This window comes from Leopardus geoffroyi, chromosome C3 (assembly GCF_018350155.1).
Source record: "Leopardus geoffroyi isolate Oge1 chromosome C3, O.geoffroyi_Oge1_pat1.0, whole genome shotgun sequence".
Classification (NCBI taxonomy): Eukaryota; Metazoa; Chordata; class Mammalia; order Carnivora; family Felidae; genus Leopardus; species Leopardus geoffroyi.
In genome coordinates this window covers 153,395,606-153,415,183 of record NC_059338.1, presented here as the reverse complement: position 1 = coordinate 153,415,183, position 19,578 = coordinate 153,395,606, and the positions used below count along the sequence as shown (strand labels likewise).

The 19,578-nt window shown below is 39.2% G+C and overlaps 1 protein-coding gene across 1 annotated transcript in view; it reads left to right on the top strand.

The window, feature by feature from the left end:
- Positions 1-19,578, top strand: part of SPIDR (scaffold protein involved in DNA repair) — a 490,431-nt gene that overhangs the window by 214,333 nt on the left and 256,520 nt on the right. The window contains exon 8 of the mRNA XM_045455385.1: positions 11,881-12,094. Within this exon, the coding sequence (XP_045311341.1) occupies positions 11,881-12,094 (214 nt within the window). The remainder of the gene's footprint in view (positions 1-11,880; positions 12,095-19,578) is intronic.

Below are 19,578 nucleotides of genomic sequence, written 5' to 3'. Positions count from 1 at the left end.
TTTTTTTAATAAAGAAGACCTTGCTTTGTGAGTACTCAGAGTGGAAGGAAGCAGTTATGTACACTCAGTGGTCCTATACACTTGACACCTTGGAAAGGCTAACCTATAATAGCCCCTGTCTCAGTCATCTCAGGTTGCCATAACAAAGTGCCACAGACTGGGCGGCTTAAACGACAGACATTGACTTTTCACAGTTTTCGAGCTGGAATTCTGAGATTAGGTTGTCAACCAACATGATCCAGTTCCAGTGAGAGCTCTCTTCCTGGCTTGAAGGCAGCTGCATCTAGCTGTATGCTCACATGACTTCTTTGTGCACAAGAAGAAAGACAGATTGCTGGTGTCTCTTCTTATAAGGATACTAATCCTAATGAATCAGCCCCCCCTATCTTTATGACCTCAATTAACCTTAGTTCCTTCCTTAGAAGCACCATCTCTTATTATAGATACACTGGAGATTAGGGTTAGGGCTTCACATATGAATTTGGGGGGACATTCAGTCCAAAGCATTCTGCCCCAAGCCTCCTAAAATTCATGCCCTTCTCACATGCAAATGAATTCATTTCATCCCAACAGCCCTGAAAGTCTTAACTCATTCCTGCATCAATTCTAAAGTCTAGTGTCCAAAATCTCATCTATATATCATCTAAATCAGAGGTGGGTGGGAGACTAGGTACCATTCGCCTTGTGGCATAATTCCTCAACAGCTATGAGCCTGTGAAACCAGACAAGTCAATGTGTTTCCAAATACAATGCTGGGACAGGTATAGGATAGACATTCCCATTCCAAAAGGAAGAAATAGGAAGGACAAAAGGGGTAATAAGTCTCAAATAAGTCCCAAAACAACCAAGGAAAATTCCATTAGATTATAAGGCTCAAGGAAAATTCCCTTTGGTTCAGTGATCTGTCTTCCAGGTCTGCTGAGATGTCAGTGTCACCCTCATGGCTCTGTGGGGCCTTTCACCCTTATGGCTTTCTGCAGAGACCTCCACCACTGAGGGAAGAAGGGGGCATTTTAGCCCACCTAAACCAAAAAGGTAGACCCATCCTTTGAAACCCAGGAGAAATAATCAACCCTGCCCCCCAGGGCCTGTGGTGAGTGGCAGCCCTGATGGTCCCCTAATCGCCTTTGGAGTCCTACCGTTTTCTCGATGGATGATGCACAGTCGCAAAAGAATACCTCTAGGGGCGCCTGTGTGCTTCAATCCATTAAGCTTCCCACTTGGGGACTTGAGCTCCATTCATGGTCTAGCAGTTCGTGGGTCAGGGCCCTGCCTCAGGTTCCCTGCTGTCAGCACGGAGCCAGAGAGCCTGCTTCAGATCCTCTGGGCTCTCTCTCTCTCTCTCTCTCAAAAATAAATAAACACTAAAAGAAAAAGAATAGCTTTGTTGTCATGTCCTGCAGAATGAAAGAAGTCCAGCAGCCTTCCTTCATTCTCTCTGGTATCTTTCTCCTTTACTTCAAACTGGTATTGTGTTTGCTGGTCTATCCCACAATCTCTTTATCAAGTGGTAGTCTAGCCACACCCTTGGTGTTCTCTTCGAACATGCTTCCTCATATTTTGCAGTGTAGGCAAGCTGAGAATTTTCTAAGTATTGAAGTGCTGCTTCCTTTTTGCTTAACAATTCCTTCTTCAATTCATCTCTCTCCCATATTTTACTCTTAAGAAGTCCAGAGAACCCAGACTCTGCCTTTTACATTTTGGTTACAAATTTCTGCTGAATATCCATAATCTTGTTGCTCACAAGTTCCATCTTCTACAAAACACCTAGAACACAATTGAGCCAAGTTGTTTGCCACTTAATAACAAAAATTGCTGCCTTAGTCAGTTTGGATTATTATAACAAAATATACTGGGTGGCTTAAACAACAGGTATTTCAGTCTCATAGTTCTAGAGGCTGGGAAGTCCGAGTTCAAGGTGCCAGTTGATTTGGTTCCTGGTGAAAACCAACTTCTTGGTTTGTAGATGGCCACCTTCTTGATGTATCCTCACATGGCGAAGAGAGAGAGAGATCATCTCTCTTGTGTCTCTCTTTGTAAGGGACTAATCCCATTCATAAAAACTCCATCCTCATGAGTTAATTATTTCCAAAAGCCCCACCTTCAAATGCCATCCCATTACGGATTAGGACCTCAATATATGAATTTTGATGGGATACAAACATTCAGTTCATAGCAATTAACTTTCCTCCAGTTTCCAGTCATCTCTTCATTTCTGTTTGACACCTCACTACAATTACCCTTAACATCCATATTTCTAGCATGTACCTCAGAACTCCAACCTCTACCCATTACCCAGCTCTAAAGCTGCTTCCACATTTTTAGATATTTGTTAGAGCAGTACCCAGCTTGAACTATCATAACAAAATACCATAAACTGTCTGGTTTAAACAACAACAGAAGCTGAAAGTCCAAGATCAGGATACCGCCATAGTCCATAGTCCGTTTCTTGTGACAGCTCTGCTTTTCCTTGTTTGTAGGCAGCACCTATCTGGCTGTGTGCTGTTGTGGCCTTTTCTCTCTGCTCCCAGTGAGACGGGGATTTCTAGTGTCTCTTCTTACACGGACACTAATCCTATCAGATCTGAGCCCCACCCTGTGGACTCCTTCAACCTTAATTACTTTCTTGGAGGTCCTATCTCTAAATACAGCAAAATTGAGAGTTAGGACTTCAACATATGAATTTGTAGGGGACACACATTCAGTTCGGAGTACCCCCTCTTGTCCAGTTTTGTATAAACCTTGCTTAGGAATCTCTTGTCTTCCTGGAACCTTTGTATACTTTTTTCTTACTTAGATTCTTTAAAAACTGGACCTTCTATTGGCTCTTCACCTTCTCCTAAACAGTTCAGACTACCTCTGCAGAACAAGTCACAGTGACATTCCTGGTGGTAGCACTGTGACACTGTGATCCCAGGTGGCCGGTGTGCCCTGCTAAATTCTGATTGTTCTCATCGCTATAGACTGTGGTGAATATTCCAATGGCCTGGTCAGAATTGTCTAGTCTTTTTTTTGTATTTTTTTTTTTTTTAGAGTTGGGTTTCAGATTTCTGTTTCATGCTTAGGATTATTGTGGTTTTTGGCAAAGAATATTTTCAACTGGGTGAAAAGGCAAAAAAAAATGTAGAATCAAGAAGTGAAAGCACAATTGTTTATGGTTCAGTAAGCACTTGTGGTTAAGAAATGTGTCTGTTCATCATTGCCAGATGACTTAAAATTTTATGGGAGAACATAAATTTTAAACAAAAAGTAATTGTACTGTTTACAGAATATAAAGATGTGAATTTCTTCAGAATTTAGTTTTTAGGTATTGTAACCTAGACTTCCTGCTTGGGGCTTTCTGAATTTTATTGTGAAATTATATATGAAATGAATCTGATGGCAGCTTATCAAAATATTTACTCAGAAACTAAAGTTTTGACTTAACAAACATTAATAATGATGCAATATTGCAATTAATAAGAGTCTCACTCATTGAATACTCACAGGAGCATAATATTGCTAGGTGTTTGGGAATCCTTGGTAAAATTAGGCATAGTTATAATCTCTCAAAAGAAAAGATAGTATGATTATATACAAACAAATACAATTCATATTTCAATGCATAAAAAAAGCATTTGTAAAATACAGTGAATAGATAAAGTAGATCATTTGGATTTGATTTTGGAATGTATTGTTTGTTTATTTTTCTTCTTAGAGCATTACAGTTAATTTGCATTCTCTAGGTGCAGATCATATCCAGTTGAGGTAAGGTGGATTAGTTAAAATCATCTTGGTCAGCAGTGAAATTAAGGCTAGTGAAACAGTCCCCAGAGTTCTTGACATCAGTTTGAATTAGGGTTCACTTAGCTCATATATATCTATTGGTACTGATCCTGATACAGCACTGAGTTTGTGGTTTAATGGACAAAAGTATCCATTTTATGTGTGAAAGTGTTGGTAAGAGGAGCAGAATGACATAAAGGAGAGTAATAAACTCAGCTGGATGGAAAAAGAAAACTGTGTTCAGAAAGTTCAACTCTTTCTTAAAAGTATGGTCTAGTTTTTACCTTATTATAGAAATAATTTAAAGATATTAGAGTAAAGCTGGAGAATTTGAGGCTAGAGCAGTAAAAAATAACAGGTAACAAAGGTGTTTCTATGTAATGGAAACTAGTTTGGATTTTTTCTAGTGGATAGCCATTGAAAGTTTCAAGCATGGTGGCAATTGATAAATTTACACTTAAAAAGAGCACCCTAGTGGGCCTTATGTACAATAGTTAGAATGGCCAGGTACTGGACTGGAGAGGTCAGTTAAGGTCAGGCTATTGTATTAGCTAAGAGGCATCTCAGTCTTAATATATCCAAAACTGGTATCTTCATTACCAGTAGTATCCCCTGTTAAGGCCACCCCCCTACACACACACACACACACACACACACACACACACACACACACACAAAGATACCTGGTCATCTAGAAACCTTGCCTGTCTCAGTAGACATTAACTGTGTACTTCCCCTTTCTTAAGCCAAAACAATGGAGTCCTTCTTGACTGCTTTCTCTCATTTCCCACTTGCAGTTCATCAATAAAATTTGGTGGCTCTACCTTCAAAATATGTCTAGTTTTCAACCATTTCTTATCACCTCTGTCCCCACTTCCCAGGTCCAAGCTACTATTACCTCTCCTGGATTGCCACAGTAGCCTTCTTTTTTTTAATTTTTTTATTATCATTTTTTTTACATGTATTTATTTTTGAGAGACAGAGTGAGACAAAGTGAGAGTGGGGGAGGGGCAGAGAGAGAGGGAGACACAGAATCCAAAGCAGGCTCCAGGCTCTGAGCTGTCAGCACACAGCCTGACACGGGGTTCGAACTCACAAACTGTGAGATCATGACCCGAGCCGAAGTTGGACGCTTAACCGACTGAGCCACCCAGGCACGCCGCCACAGTAGCCTTCTAACTGGTTTCCCTACTTCTTCCCTTCTGCCCTCAGTCTGTTCTCAGCAAAGCAAATTATGTGCCTTCCTCATTGGCTTCTTCTGATCACACTCACCGGAAATACCCCAAGTTCACACAGTGGCCTTGACCTGTCTTCTTTCTGACCATTGTTCTTTAATCTCCTATCTGCTGCCATTCAGGGTCAAGCAGACTACTTTTAGTCCTAGCCAAAATACGAGTGGACTCTTCTCTGAAATGGTGGAATGAACCTTTGGGGAAAGCTGAGACTTCTAATGGGGATATTAAAGCCACCAGAAAACCATCCTGTTTCTTTTGGCATTTGGAGGGCCTGAGCGTAAGAAGTACTATAGCCGATCATTTGAACTTGAGGCTAGGGATATTCTCATTCAAATGTATTCCTAGGACTCTAGCCCTTCATTTTATAAGGCTGGGATTTCCTGGATAAATATCAGAAGTTGATAGAATAGGACATAGAATTAGTTAAAGGTATTGTTTAAAATTTCACAGGTAACTAACAGACGCACCCACATAAGACCATTTTGGTACTGGAGGTATGTATCATTTTGGGGGGTGGGGGGAAAAGCTATAAAATACCTTTAATAAGAGTAAAATGTAAACTGATTATACCATGGTAATCCAGAGTGAGCAACAAGGAGAATTGTAATAATCGTAGCCAGTGGTAACTGTATCAGAGTATCTGTTCAGGACAGAGGTCCTACCTGTATTGGAAGCAGGTGGACATTAAAATCTCCTGATGTCCATTCCTGAGCCTTGCTGTGCTATCCCCCCAACCTGTGTGTGTGTGTGTGTGTGTGTGTGTGTGTGTGTGTGTGCGCGTGTGTGTCTGTCTGTCTGTCTGTCTGCATGTGTCTGTGTGTGCATGTACATGATGGGTGAGGACAGGGTGCTGTATAGATTGGGATATCTATGAAGATGAAGAGAGACAGGGTAATAATATAGGGGGAAGTTCCAAATTACTGTGTAGTCAATGTTTGGATAATTAAATGGAGTAACTTAAAGTTAGTGCAACATTATATTATGTAAAGTATTTCTCTTAGAAAAACTTACAGATGCTTCTGTCTTCTATAGGAGGATCATTTCAGTATCTCCCCACATACTAATTTGTTTCACCTGGTACTTACTGATATAGTGTTCATTAATTTCTTATATAGTATTTCTTGTGTAAATGTTTGTGAAAGTTATCATAGTATTTATTAACTTATCAACATAACCTACTTAAGAGGATTTGAGTTGACTTGTATATAAATGGACCCTGGCAACCTGTACATTTCAAATAAGTCCAGTAGTCTCAGATACATTTTGTTCTTATATCATTTACTTGATTCTTCTGTGGCCTCTTGGTCATTTAAAACCAAATACTTTTGGGGCGCCTGGGTGGCTCAGTCGGTTGAGCGTCCGACTTCAGCTCAGGTCACGATCTCGCGGTCTGCGAGTTCGAGCCCCGCGTCGGGCTCTGGGCTGATGGCTCAGAGCCTGGAGCTTGCTTCCGATTCTGTGTCTCCCTCTCTCTCTGCCCCTCCCCCGTTCATGCTGTGTCTCTCTCTGTCTCAAAAACAAATAAACGTTAAAAAAAATTTAAAAAAATAAATAAATAAAACCAAATACTTTTAAAAGCAGTTAGCTGATAAAATAACTCATTCTTTCACATATTCATTTGGCAAATGTTAGCCTTAAATATTTTCCATTTTTAACTAAGAACTGTTTTATCTGTTGTTCCTACACAGATAGAACTTACAAGACCCTGTAGTATACCTTGCGTATGAACCTGCTATTCCTGTTTCCTAATCATTTAGTCTTTGCTGTTTTATGTTAATATTTGTGCTCTCCAGTTGACCTCTGTGGTACTCTTCAGTATTTAGAACTATGACAAGTTACAGTGCAGCAATCAGTATTGACACTCTGACCATATCCTGCCAAAGCGAGAGCAACCATTTCTCAGCTGGTTATGCTTTCTTTATATTTTAAATAAGTCTCATGTTTTAACATAATAAATTAGGAAAAAAGCATCACTCACAATTTCCTATCTTTAGCCAGTATTTACCTGAGAGAAATTTTGGTCCATGTCTTGCGATAACACTCGATTTCTAGGATTCTACCTACCAGTAATTCTCTCTGACCTTAAGAAAGTCATGTGAGCAAGTAACTTTTTCAGTTTTCTTATCTGCCAAAAATGGAGATTAATATCTTCCTTACCTATTTCATAGGGTTGTTGTAGGTCAAGTATGGTAATAGATTTGAAAATGCCTTGGAAAAAGTTAGTAACAATGACAGTGACCATGGTGACAGTGGCTGCTGTTGTTTCATGTGTGATGGCTAGGCCCTGCACTGTGGTCTTTCTGTGTTCCCTCTCTCAATATTTGCAGTGTTCTTGAGGATGGATAATACTGTCTCTATTTAAAAATGAAGATAGTGTTGGGTGTCTGACTTCGGCTCAGGTTGTGATCTCTTGGTTCATGGGTTCAAGCCCTGCATCGGGCTCTGTGCTGGCAGCGCAGAGCCTGCTTAGGATTCTCTGCCTCCCTTTCTCTGCCCCTCCTCCACTTGTGCGCTCGCTCTCTCTCTCTCTCTCTCTCTCTCTCTCTTAAAAATAAATAAATAAACATGGAAAAAAAATGAGGACACTGTTAAAAAGAAGGTAGGTATAAATAAGGTATTTGAGGATTTCAAAAGGGAAGGAGTAGTTGCTTCTGGCTGGGATTCAGTAAACCCTTCCTGGACAAGGTTATATTCTGGCCGAGACTCACAAATTTTTGGAAAATTTTGCTTTGCCAGCACAGAAATGCCTTTTATGTATCATCCATTTAATTACAAAATAATCTTTGTTTGTAAAACCAGTATCTCTTATGCCCAGATTTAAAGCTTGTTTCAAATTCACCATTTGTCCTAGGTTGCTTTTTGCTTTTTTATCTCTCACACAAAGAGGAAATTACACTGCCTTGTTTTCTTGAGGGAGGGTAGGCTGCTGGTGTGTCCCTAAAACTGTACTGGACAGTGTTCCGTATGAGAGACTTGAGAGTGCTTCTTGGAGAACATTGGGGCCCCGTAGTACATCCAGGATGGCACTGATCACCATCTTCGCCAAGCCTGTATGTAAGTCACCAAGCCTGTTGGAGTGCACCAGGATTTGGGTGACAGTCAGTGCTGTTATGCTGCAGTGCACAAGAGTGATCGTCGATAGCATCTGGCATGTTTGTTCTACATTGCAGTGCCCCAGGGTTCTGTTGGTGGTCCCATAAGGCATGTTTTTTCTATTTTGTCTATACTGCAGTGTACCGTGGCTGTGGTAGTAGTGATACCGTGCAACACGTTTTTATTCCATCCACAGTACACCAGGGCTGTGGTGGTAGTACCATTGAGTGTGTCTACTCTTGGGGCGGCTCAGTTGGTTGAGCATCCTACTCTTGATTGTGGCTCAGGTCATGATACCAGGGTTGTAGGATTGAACCTTGCATCAGGCTGCACACTGAGCATGGAAGCTGCTTAATTCTCTCTCTCCCTCTGCCCCTCTCCTCCACTCATGCCCTCTTTCTCTCTCTAAAATAAAAGTGTGTGTATATATATATGTTTATTCTGTGCTGCAGCGCACGGGCTGTGGTGATAGCCAATACCGTGAAACATGTTTATTTTACAAGTCATTTAGTGCTCCAAATCTTCAGCAGAAATCATAGTTTTAGGAATATTGGCAGGATTTATCATAAAAATCTTCAAAGAGAGTGTGGTTAGTAGCAATATGATTCATCTCAGATATGTAAGTATCCCTGGGGGTAATAACTGTGTGTTTCTGTAATGTCTTGCCTTTATAAAATCTGTTGGAGGTTTATAGGGACTATAGAGTTTGGCAGACTACTGAAAACCTATCTCACTTCTGGAGCCACACAAGACAATAATTAGTGCCTGAGGAGAAAACTCAGGTTGCTCAGGCGAGCCACTGAGCGTGGCTGGAGGGTGCCATGGCAGACACTCAGCCACACAGAGCCAGGCCACCTGACCTCATGGGCCCTGGAGCTCCAAACAGCAACTGTTGTCAGTGGTTGATGGGGTAGGTGCCATGCGTGCTGCACAGTTTTGGAGGATGAGCTCTGAGCACAGGTCCAAGTTTTAAAAATTCTTAAAATATGTCCACAAATGCTCCTGTGGTTAATGCAGCCCCTAAACTTAGGGCATTTCCCTTTGCTGCTGAAGACCCTAATTCTCCAACCACTGATCTGGCTGCCCTGCACGGGAAAGATGGTGTGTGCACCAGAGCGATGTCTTACGTTATCCTGAATTGTTTTCCTGCTCACCAACTGAGGATGAGCTACGTTTTACTAAAGAAACAACTATCATGGTAGAGGAGGCGCAATGCTTACTTCCTACTTAGTGCCTTTCTGTAATACTTGTTTTCATTACTCCACTTCCCTCCCCCATAGTGACTAGTACCAGCCTGACATTGTGCTTGTTCACATCCTTCCCCCATTCTGTTTCCTTCCTTACCTTAAGAAATAGTAGCAAGATAGGTACACACCTGAGGAAACAGTAGTTGAAGGCAGTGCTCTGGAGCAGTGATGTGGCCTTGCTTAATATGAGAACACATGTTATTGACACTTAGAGAAAGGAAGGAATGGAAAATTAGGGATGGGTGGAAAATGAAGAAAAATGAAGAGGAAAAAGAAATGGAAATGAAATTAAATTATATAACTAAAACTTTGATGTTATTTAAATATTAATTTTCATTATTCGCTGTTAACCAGTTGGCTAAAGTGGTAAAGAAACTAATATCAGTATCTTTTATATAATTAGCAGGGTACTATGTTAGATACTTAGCTTTTGTCATTTCATTTAATTTTTTTTAATTAAAAAACAGAAAATAGAAAAACATGAATGTACTCGCCACCTAGAATTAATAACGTGTTTTAATCTTTGGTCTTTTTTTGAGTCACATTAAAAAAGAATTTTTTTTATGTTTTTATTTCATTTTTGAGAGAGAGAGGCAAAGTGCAAGTGGGGCAGGGGCAGAGAGAGAGGGAGACACAGAATCCGAAGCCGGCTCCAGGCTCTGAGCTGTCGGCACAGACCCTAATGCGGGGCTGGAACTCACGGACTGTGAGATCATTACCTGAGCCAAAGTCGGACGCTTAACCAACTGAGCCACCCAGGCGCCCCCATATTTTATAATAACAGAAACGATATGAAGCGTGAAATGCTCTTCTTTCTCCTTAGGTATGTGTTTCTATGTATCCTGCTGGCCATATTTATATACTCGTATTACATATATATCTACAACAATAATTTATTGTTTTCTATGTTTCAAAAAATAATAACATTATGCGCATCATGCTCTGAATATCTTGTTTATCCCCTCTCGTTTATGAGATCTCTACATGCTGATACATAGACATCTATCTGGCCCGCTAGTGTTAAGTTCTGTATGGTGTTCTGTTGTATGAACACAGCATGGTTTACCCTTCCTCCTGTTGATTTGTGTTCGGTACACTTTTCTGCTCTTATAAATAGTCCTGAGGTATGCCTCCTTGTTTAGGTCTCCTGGTGCTTGTGGCAGTTTCTGGGACACATCTGGGTTTTAGGTTACATACACTGTCAACCTCAGTTCTCTCGCTGAATTCTTTAAAATGTTCTTTGAGGTACACGTGGGAAAACGGAGGGGTTGAAATGTTATCTAACTTGGCCAACTTAATTAAAAAAAATTTTTTTTAATGTTTTATTTATTTTTGAGACAGGGAGAGACAGAGCATGAACAGGGGAGGGTCAGAGAGAGGGAGACACAGAATCTGAAACAGGCTCCAGGCTCTGAGCTGTCAGCCCAGAGCCCGACGCGGGGCTCGAACTCACAGACTGCGAGATCATGACCTGAGCTGAAGTCGGCTGCTTAACCGACTGAGCCACCCAGGCGCCCCTTGGCCACCTTAATTAATCAGTAGTTAAATTCAGGTCAAATTCTACCCATTAAAATTTTTTGTAATGCTTATTTATTTTTGAGAGAGAGAAAGAGAGAGAGAGAGCATGAGTGGGGGAGGTATACCTAGAGAGGGAGACACAGAAGCCAAAGCAGGCTCCAGGCTCTGAGCTGTCAGCATAGAACCGGATGCAGGACACGAACCCACAAACCACGGATCATGACCTGAGCCGAAGTCAGACACTTAATGGACTGAGCCACCCAGGCGCCCCTCTACCCATTTAAATCTCAAGCCCTAGCGTTCAACATTCCTCAGAAATCCTCCCCTTTAACCTTTATGATCATTAGAACAGTTGCAACCAGCCCGTCTCCTGTAGAGTCAAAGCAGGTAATGAGGTGGAGGGAGCATATAAGAAAGAAGAATCAATAAGTGCCCATACTTCCCTTGTTGTGGTTATCAGAAGAGTTCAAGATTTGGCGTAAAACCATGCTGTGTGAAATGATGGCTCTAAGTTTTCTGTGTGTACAAAAATGTTTCTTTATGATGGAAGACTATCTTTTATGTTGCTGAAAATAAAATTTTAATTAAAAGATGTTACAGTGAGTATGTTACTATCTGTTCTCTACTTTGCAAAGTATACAGACCATTTTCTATAGGTGGAGAAAGCTATCTTTTTTTTTTTTTTTAATTTTTTAAAGTTTATTTATTTTAGAGAGAGAGAGAGAGAGTGGGGGAAGGGCAGAGAGAGACAGAGACACAAAAATCTGAAACAGGCCTCGGGCTCCAACTTGTCAGCACAGAACCTGACAAACTCTGTCAGTACAGAACCCGACGCAGGGCTCAAACTCACAAACTGTGAGATCATGACCTGAGCCAAAGCCGAACGCTTCACTGACTGAGCCACCCGGGTGCCCGTAAAGCTATCTTAATGTGATTCTTTTTTTTCATGACATTTTATTCACAGTTGGACCTTATGTTTATTAGACTTCATTTTGCTTGTTTTTTTCTTCTTCACCTTCTAGGTAGAAAGTCTGGCATATTAGTTGTGAAAATTCTAGAGCTGCATGAGGAATGCACCATCCAAGTTGCTATGTGTGAGCAGTTAGCAGGGATGCAAGCCGACAGCTCTTCTCTAGGTCAGGCCCCCAGGACTGGACTGAAGGTGCTGTTCACCAAGGAGACTGCTTGCCATCTCAGGGGACATCCCCAAGACATCATCCATATTTACCCTCCCTGGTGAGTAGAAAGAACTGATTGTAGCAGTCACTAACTGAGTTTGTCTCAAAATGTATTTTTATCATGAACATTTTTGTCACCTTATTATGGAGAAATGCCAGGAGAAAGAAGCCAGGATTTGACATCGATTTTATGTAACAGAAGCACTGAACTGTCTTTGAATGCTTGTTTGTACTTTTGGCAGGAAATTTTTTATAATTTAAGGGCAGAGAGGCAAGGGAGAAACAATCATATCAATATTCCTCTCTAAGTGGTATATTAAGAAATATGGCTTTTTTTTCTTAGAAATTCAGTTTTAGTAAGAGGCATTAATGTGACCATGTGATAATACACATTAATTTAATATTTCTTTGCTAATCACTTTGAAAGGGATAAAAAGCATAAATTAAGACATAATAGGGTTTGAATCTTTAGGAGCATAAATGGTAATTAATGGGTCAGAAATATTTTTGAGGATACATGTTTGCTTTCTTTTCCATAGGGTGTTATTTTTTACTACAAGAAGAAGAAAATCATATTATTTTTGAGAGAATGTTTGAGCAGCCTTGTTTTAAGAACTAACTATTAATTTTGTTGGCACATTTTTAAGAGTTTCATTCATCTGTCAAATTCTTAGCTTTGAAGTTGACTTACAGGTCTTTAAAGTAAAACTTCCTTCCCAGAGGAGGGATCTATTTTCACTGTGTCTATAGTGAGTTCTCAGTGTTTACTTAAATTCTTCCACAGTCTGTGGATATCATAGGGTAACCTACATTTTATTTTATTTCATTTTGCTTTGTTGTGTTTTTTTTTAATGTATCTTTTATTGAACAGTATAAGACACCTACAGTGTCATATACAAATTATAAGTATACATTTCTTCAAATAATCACAGAGTGACTATGTAATTGCTGTCCAGTCCAAGAAATAGAATACAGTGCACACCTGGGACCACCCCAATCCCCTCTCATTTCCCCCCTTTTCCTCCCACACCAGTTGACTATCATCCTGATTTATGATGCAGTAGACTCCTTTAGATGTTTGAGAACTTCATATAAATAGAACCATACAGTAATCACAAAATATGCATTCTCTTTTGCCTGACTACTTTCACTTAATATTATGCTTGTGAGATTCATCAGTTTCCTTGGCATTTAACGGTTTGTCCATTTTTATTGCTAGACAGTATTCCATTGTATTAATTTATGCAATTATATCCATCTGTTCTTCTATTGACAGATAGTTAGGTGCCTTCAGTTTGAGGATATTGTGAATAACGTAATGGCCAACTGTCATTCTCTGCAGCTTACTCAAGAATATAATGCCCTTAATTCTCTTCTTTCTGAAATTTCTCATCATCCTAAAACCATGCCATTATTTTTCTACCATGTTAAAAAAATTTTTAATTAATCTTGACAGTACTTCCTCTTCCCACTGTGGCCAAGTTGCCCCCCATTCTCCACCCAGCACTCCCCACACCACACCTCCGGCATCTGCAGCCACCTCTGCGCTGCTCCTCTCGTGGTTACTTGTGTGGCCATCATGTCTCCCTGTAGTACAGTGCTCACTCTTGCTCCTCCTCGTGCATTCCTCTGGCTTCTCAATACTAAAGTGCTACCAGGCTCGTCCTGGACCTCTTCTCTACCCTGTCTACCTCACTCACCCCTTTGGTCCTTCCATTTCATCTTTTGCTGTAAATACTAGCCGATCACTGACGCCTCTTAAAACTGTCTGCAGCCCCCTCTCCACCCCCTCATCACAGCAGCATCCCATAGCCCCCTTACTGCCACAGCCGTGGCTCTACCTGAGTACTGATGGCGTGGCAGAATCAAGCTCCTAACCCTCCCTCTTCTTCCTCACCCTTCCCCATCTCAGGACATGGAAACCACCTTCTTGAGTACATGCACATGTCCTCAACTCTTCTTTTTCTCATAACCTCCCTTCTGCAGCTCCACTTCCAAATGCACACGGGTCCAGGACTTCTTGCCACCTCTACTGTCAGGACGTTTCCAAGGACTCATTCTCCTCTGGGTTGTTGCAGTCTCTTAAGTCATCTCCCTGCTTCCTTCTTTGCCCTCCTTCTGTCTCTTTCAAGATGATTGTAGGAGCAAAGCTATGAATATGCAAGTTGTCATACCGCTTTTTGGCGCTCCATGCCCCAGTGTCTGCTCACCTCATGCACAAACCCATCCCGAGCTTTGAGGCCTCATCTCCCATCTCTGTCTCCTTCCGCAATTCCATCCTAGCCACCCTACACTCCACCCTGGTCCTCAAATACCATGCAACTCTCCCCCTGGGGCCTGGATTCTTGCCACTGCCTGTGCTGGGGTGCTCTGTCCCACCCCTCCCTGTGTCTGCATGGTCTGCAGTTTTCTTATCTTCTCTGAGCATTTACTCAGCTGTCACCTTCTCAAGAGTCTTTCCCTGGGTTCCATATCTAAAATTGGAAAGTATCCCCTTCCAGGCCCTTTATTGTCCTTTTCCTACTTTATTTGTCCTTTACTGTCCTAGACAGTGCTCCTCCTGTCTAGGGCCTTGTGCCTGTAATTTCTTGTGTTCTTTTGACTGTTTTATTGGAAGTTCTTTTTGGAAGCTTATAGTAAAACTTAGTGATATTGAGAGTATTTGATTTTTACGGTGAATTCTAGTTTTATCTTCTTTATCAATATACATCAGTTTTTGTTTTTATTTATTGTATTTCAACAAAAATATGTATATTGCAACTATGCTGAGTTTATTACAGTGAGACACAGAAGATTCCAACATAGTTATGTTTGGAACTAAATTTAGAAACATTAGTAGACTCTGGATCCTAGCTTTTGCCCTTATAGCTTTTCTTTATTTTATTTATATATCTATTATTATTTTTAAATTTAATTTTTTTTTTTAATTCCAGTATAATTAACACACCATGTTATATTAGTTTCAGGTGTGCAATATTGTGAGTCAACAATTCTGTACATTACTCAGTGCTCATCACAATAAGAGTACTCTCAAACCTCTTCATCTATTTCACCCATCACCACACCAACCTTCCCTCAGGTAACCACCAGTTCTCTATATTTAAGCGTCTGTTTTTGTTTGTCTTCTCTTTTTCTTTGTTCATTTGTTTCATTTCTTAAATTCAACATATGAGTGAAATCCTATGGTATTTGTCTTTCTCCAACTGACTGATTTGGCTTAACATTATACCCTCTAGATCCATCCATGTTGTTGCACATGGCAAGATTTTATCGTTTGTATGGCTGAATGATACTCCATTATAGATATACACCACATCTTCTTTATCCATTCATCTATCAGTGGATACTCAGGCTGCTTCCATAATTTGGCTGTTGTAAATACTGCTGCAGTAAACATGGGGGTGGCATGTATCTTTTTGAATTAGTGTTTTCATATTCTTTGGGTAAATGCCCAGTAGTGGAATTACCTGATCCCATGGTAATTCTGTTTTAATTTTTTGAGGAATCTACATATTGTTTTCCACTGTGGCTGCACTAGTTTGCATTCCCACCATCAGTCAAAGAGGGTTCCTTTTTCTCCGCATCCTCACCAACATCTGTTTCTTGTGTTGTTGATGTTAGCCATTCTGACAGGTGAGACAATTTGCATTTCTCTGATGGTTACATGAGCAATCTGTTCAAGTGTCTGTAAGCCATCTGTGTGTCTTCTTTGGAGAAATGTCTGTTCATGTCCTCTGCCTGATTTTTAATTGGATTATTTGTTTTTATGGTGTTGAGTTGAATAAGCTCTTTATATATTTTGGATACTAACCCTTTATCCAATATGTCATTTGCAAATATCTTCTCCCATTCAGTAGATTGCCTTTTAGTTTTTTGACTGGTTACTTTGCTGTGCAGAGGATTTTTATTTTGATACACTCCTAATAGTTTTATTTTTGCTTTTGTTTCCCTTGCTTTGGGAGACATATCTTGAAAAATGTTGCTATAGCTGATGTCAAAGAAATTATTCCCTGTGCTCTTTTCTAGGGTTTTTGTGAGTTCTAGTCTCACATTTAGTTCATTAATCCATTTGGAGTTTATTTTTGTGTATGTTGTAAGAAAGTGGTCTAGTTTTCATTCTTCTGCATGTTGCTGTCCAGTTTTCCCAACACCATATCAGGAAAAACTCTCTTTTTCCCATCGCATATTCTTGCCTCCTTTTTTTTGTAGATTAATTGACCACATAATCGTGGGTTTATTTTTGGGCTCTCTATTCTGTTTTATTCATTTATGTGTCTGTGTTTGTGCCAGTACCATACTGTTTTGATTTACTATAGTTTTATAGTATATCTTGAAATCTGGGATAGTGATACCTCCAGGTTGTTTTTTGTTTTTTGTTTTTTTTTCAAGATTGCTTTGGTTATTCAAGGTCTTTTGTGGTTCCATATAAATTTTAGGATTATTTGTTCTAGTGCTGTGAAAAATGCTGTTGATATTTTGATAGGGATTGCCTTAAATCTGTAGATTGCTTTGGGTAGTATCGACAGTTTAACAATATTTGTTCTTCCAATCCATGAGCACAGAATATTTTCCACTTCTTTGTGTCATTTCAGTTTCTTTCATCAGTTTTCAGAGTATAGGTCATTTACCTCTTGGGTTAAAGTTTATTCCCAGGTATTTTATTCTTCTGGGTGCAATTGTAAATGGGATTGTTTTCTTAATTTCTCTTTCTGCTACTTTATTATTAATGCATAGAAATAAGATAGATTTCTGTATATTGATTTTGTATCCTGCAAGCTTACTGAATTTACTTATCAATTCTGGTAGTTTTTTGATGGAGTCTTTAAGGTTTTCCAAACATAGAATCATGCCATCTGCAAATAATGAATGTTTTAGTTCTTCCTTACCAATTTGGATGACCTTTACTTCTTTTTATTGTCTGATTACTGTGGCTAGGACTTCCAATACTATGTTGAATAAAAGTGGTGTGAGGACATCTTTCTCTTGATCCTGATCTTAAGGGAAACACTTTCAGTTTTTCACCATTGAGTAAGATGTTAGCTCTGTGTTTTCAGATGATCTTTATTATGTTGAAATATATTCCCTCTAACCCTACTTTGTTGAGGATTTTTATCATAAATGGATGTTGTACTTTTTCTTTATTTTCCTTTTTAATTTAAAAAATTTTTTTTTTTATTTTTGAGAGAGAGAGAGCAGAAGTGGGAGAGGGGAAGAGAGAGAGGGAGACAGAAAATCTGAAGCAGGCTCCAGGCTCTGAGCTGTCAGCACAGAGCCTGATGGGGGGCTTGAACTCACAAACCATGAAATCATGACCTGAGTCAAAGTCGGACATTTAACTGAGTGAGCCACCCAGGTGCCCTGGATGTTGTACTTTTTCAAATGCTTTTTCTGCATGTATTGAAATGAACATATGGTTTTTATCCTTTCTCTTGCTGATGTGATGCATCACGTTGATTTATCTTTTCCTTAAATAAGCAGATAAACTCTTAGAATCATTATGTAGGTCCATAAAGCATCATCGTGCCTCCAAATCTCTGTGTCTTTAGTATGGATTTTTCCCCTCTCATTTCATTTAAAAAGCATTTAATTGGTTTTTCTAGTAGGTATTTATACATATGATACAGATTTCAAAAGGTATTGAAAGATACGCAGTGAACAGTGAGTCCTTCCCATATTTGTTTCCCAGCCATTCAGTTCTCATCACCCAAAGGAACCACTGATACCAGTTCTTACACACCATCCAGAGATGGTGTTTGTGTATGTGTGTGCATATGCATATATAATATAAACTCATTTATGTATTTCCTGCCACTACTCTTTTTGGCAGGCAGAAATATGTATTTCCTGCCACTATTCTTTTTTTTTTTTTTTTTTCAAAAATGGTATCCAACCGTAATAGCCTTGTACCATGCTTTTCTATTTTAAAAAATGCATGTTGGAGAGTATTCAGTAACAATATGCTAGTATAGAAATAATTGTTACATTCGTTTTGCATGGACTTCTGAATTAAAGATACCATTATTATTCATTCAGCCCCTTTGGTTGGACATATTTGTTGCTCCTCCTATTTGGTTATTGCAAACAGTACTGCATCATTACCAACATGTGTGAGGGAGAGCTATAAGATGAATTTCTGTAAGTATTATTGCTGGATCAGAGGTTATATACCTCTTTAACTTTAAGAAACATTGTCAGATGGCGCCATTTTACATTTCCACTAGCAGTGCATAAAGTGCCTATTTCCCTTTTATTAATCTACTGTATTGATCTTCGCCAATTTAAAAACTAGAAAATGGAATTTATCATTTTAATTTTTTTTACATTTCTTTTTTTCTTTTACTGTAATATAAGCTTGGGCTTCATTCCCTGTGCTTAAGAACCATTTATGTATTATTTTCTATGAAATGCTTGTTGATGACTTTAGACCTTTCTTCTCTTGGATTGTTGGTCTTCATCTTATCGATTTGTATCAACTCTTCAGAAATGCTAAAAATAGCTCCTTGTCAATCGTATACATTACAGTGAGTTTTCTCCCCATTTGTCATTAGTCTTTCAGCTTTTTTAGGCAGGAGGTGTCCCTAATTGTTTGTTTTTGAAAAGCAGGGTAGTGTGCTTTTCCATGGCTGAATTTATCCATCTTTTGTAGTTTCTGCATTTTATATCATAGATAGTAAAGAAGTCAAAACTTTCTTGCTGTGAGATTAAAATTTTTTCTGTGTTTATTCTAATACATTATGGATTAATTGCCTTCAATTTTTTTATATTTAAATCTTTGACTCCTGGAATTTATATTTATGTAATAGGTTAAGTAGGAAATGAATTTTTTTCAAATGACCGCTCAGGAGTCCCGTCAGCATTTATTGACATCATGTTAAATTTATGAATTTCTGGAATAGGACTTAAAAGCAGTCTCTGGGTAAGGCTCTGCTAGGATACTCCTCCCTTCCCCATGCTGATGCAATTAATGGCAGCATGTGTCAGAGCACCAGGGTGCTAATTGGTTACCTTGAATCTGTCTTCCCTCAGAAATCTGTTCTCATTCAGCATCTTCTCCTTTCTCACTCTAGTTTTTGCTTCGTTGTATAATTTAGGTTTTGCTTTCAATAAAGTCTAAGTTCATTTCTGATGGGAAGGGCAAGTTGGTATTCTTTGTTTTTAATCTCCTCCCTCCTCAACTTCTAATATTTTTGTGCACCTCTATGTATTTCAAAACATATTTATTAAATGATACTTTTTTAATAAAAAAAATTAGTGTCTAAGTGTGAATGTTCTTTAGGAAAGATGTTTTAGAGGTATTGAAGTTGGGACACTTTCTTAGGCTCATGAGAAGTAAAATTAAATCAAGATTATCTGCAAAGATAATATATTTACAAAAAATTTTCAAATCCCACTGGCTCCTTAGACCTCATAAGTGGATGAGTTATTATCATTTGACTTTGGAAGGTTTTTAGTTTTGGGTTGTATTGAGGAAGCTGCCTTGGTGGTTGCTTCTTTCATTCTTTCAGGGGAAATTTTCTGTGTGAAATTGTACGGAATTTCCTA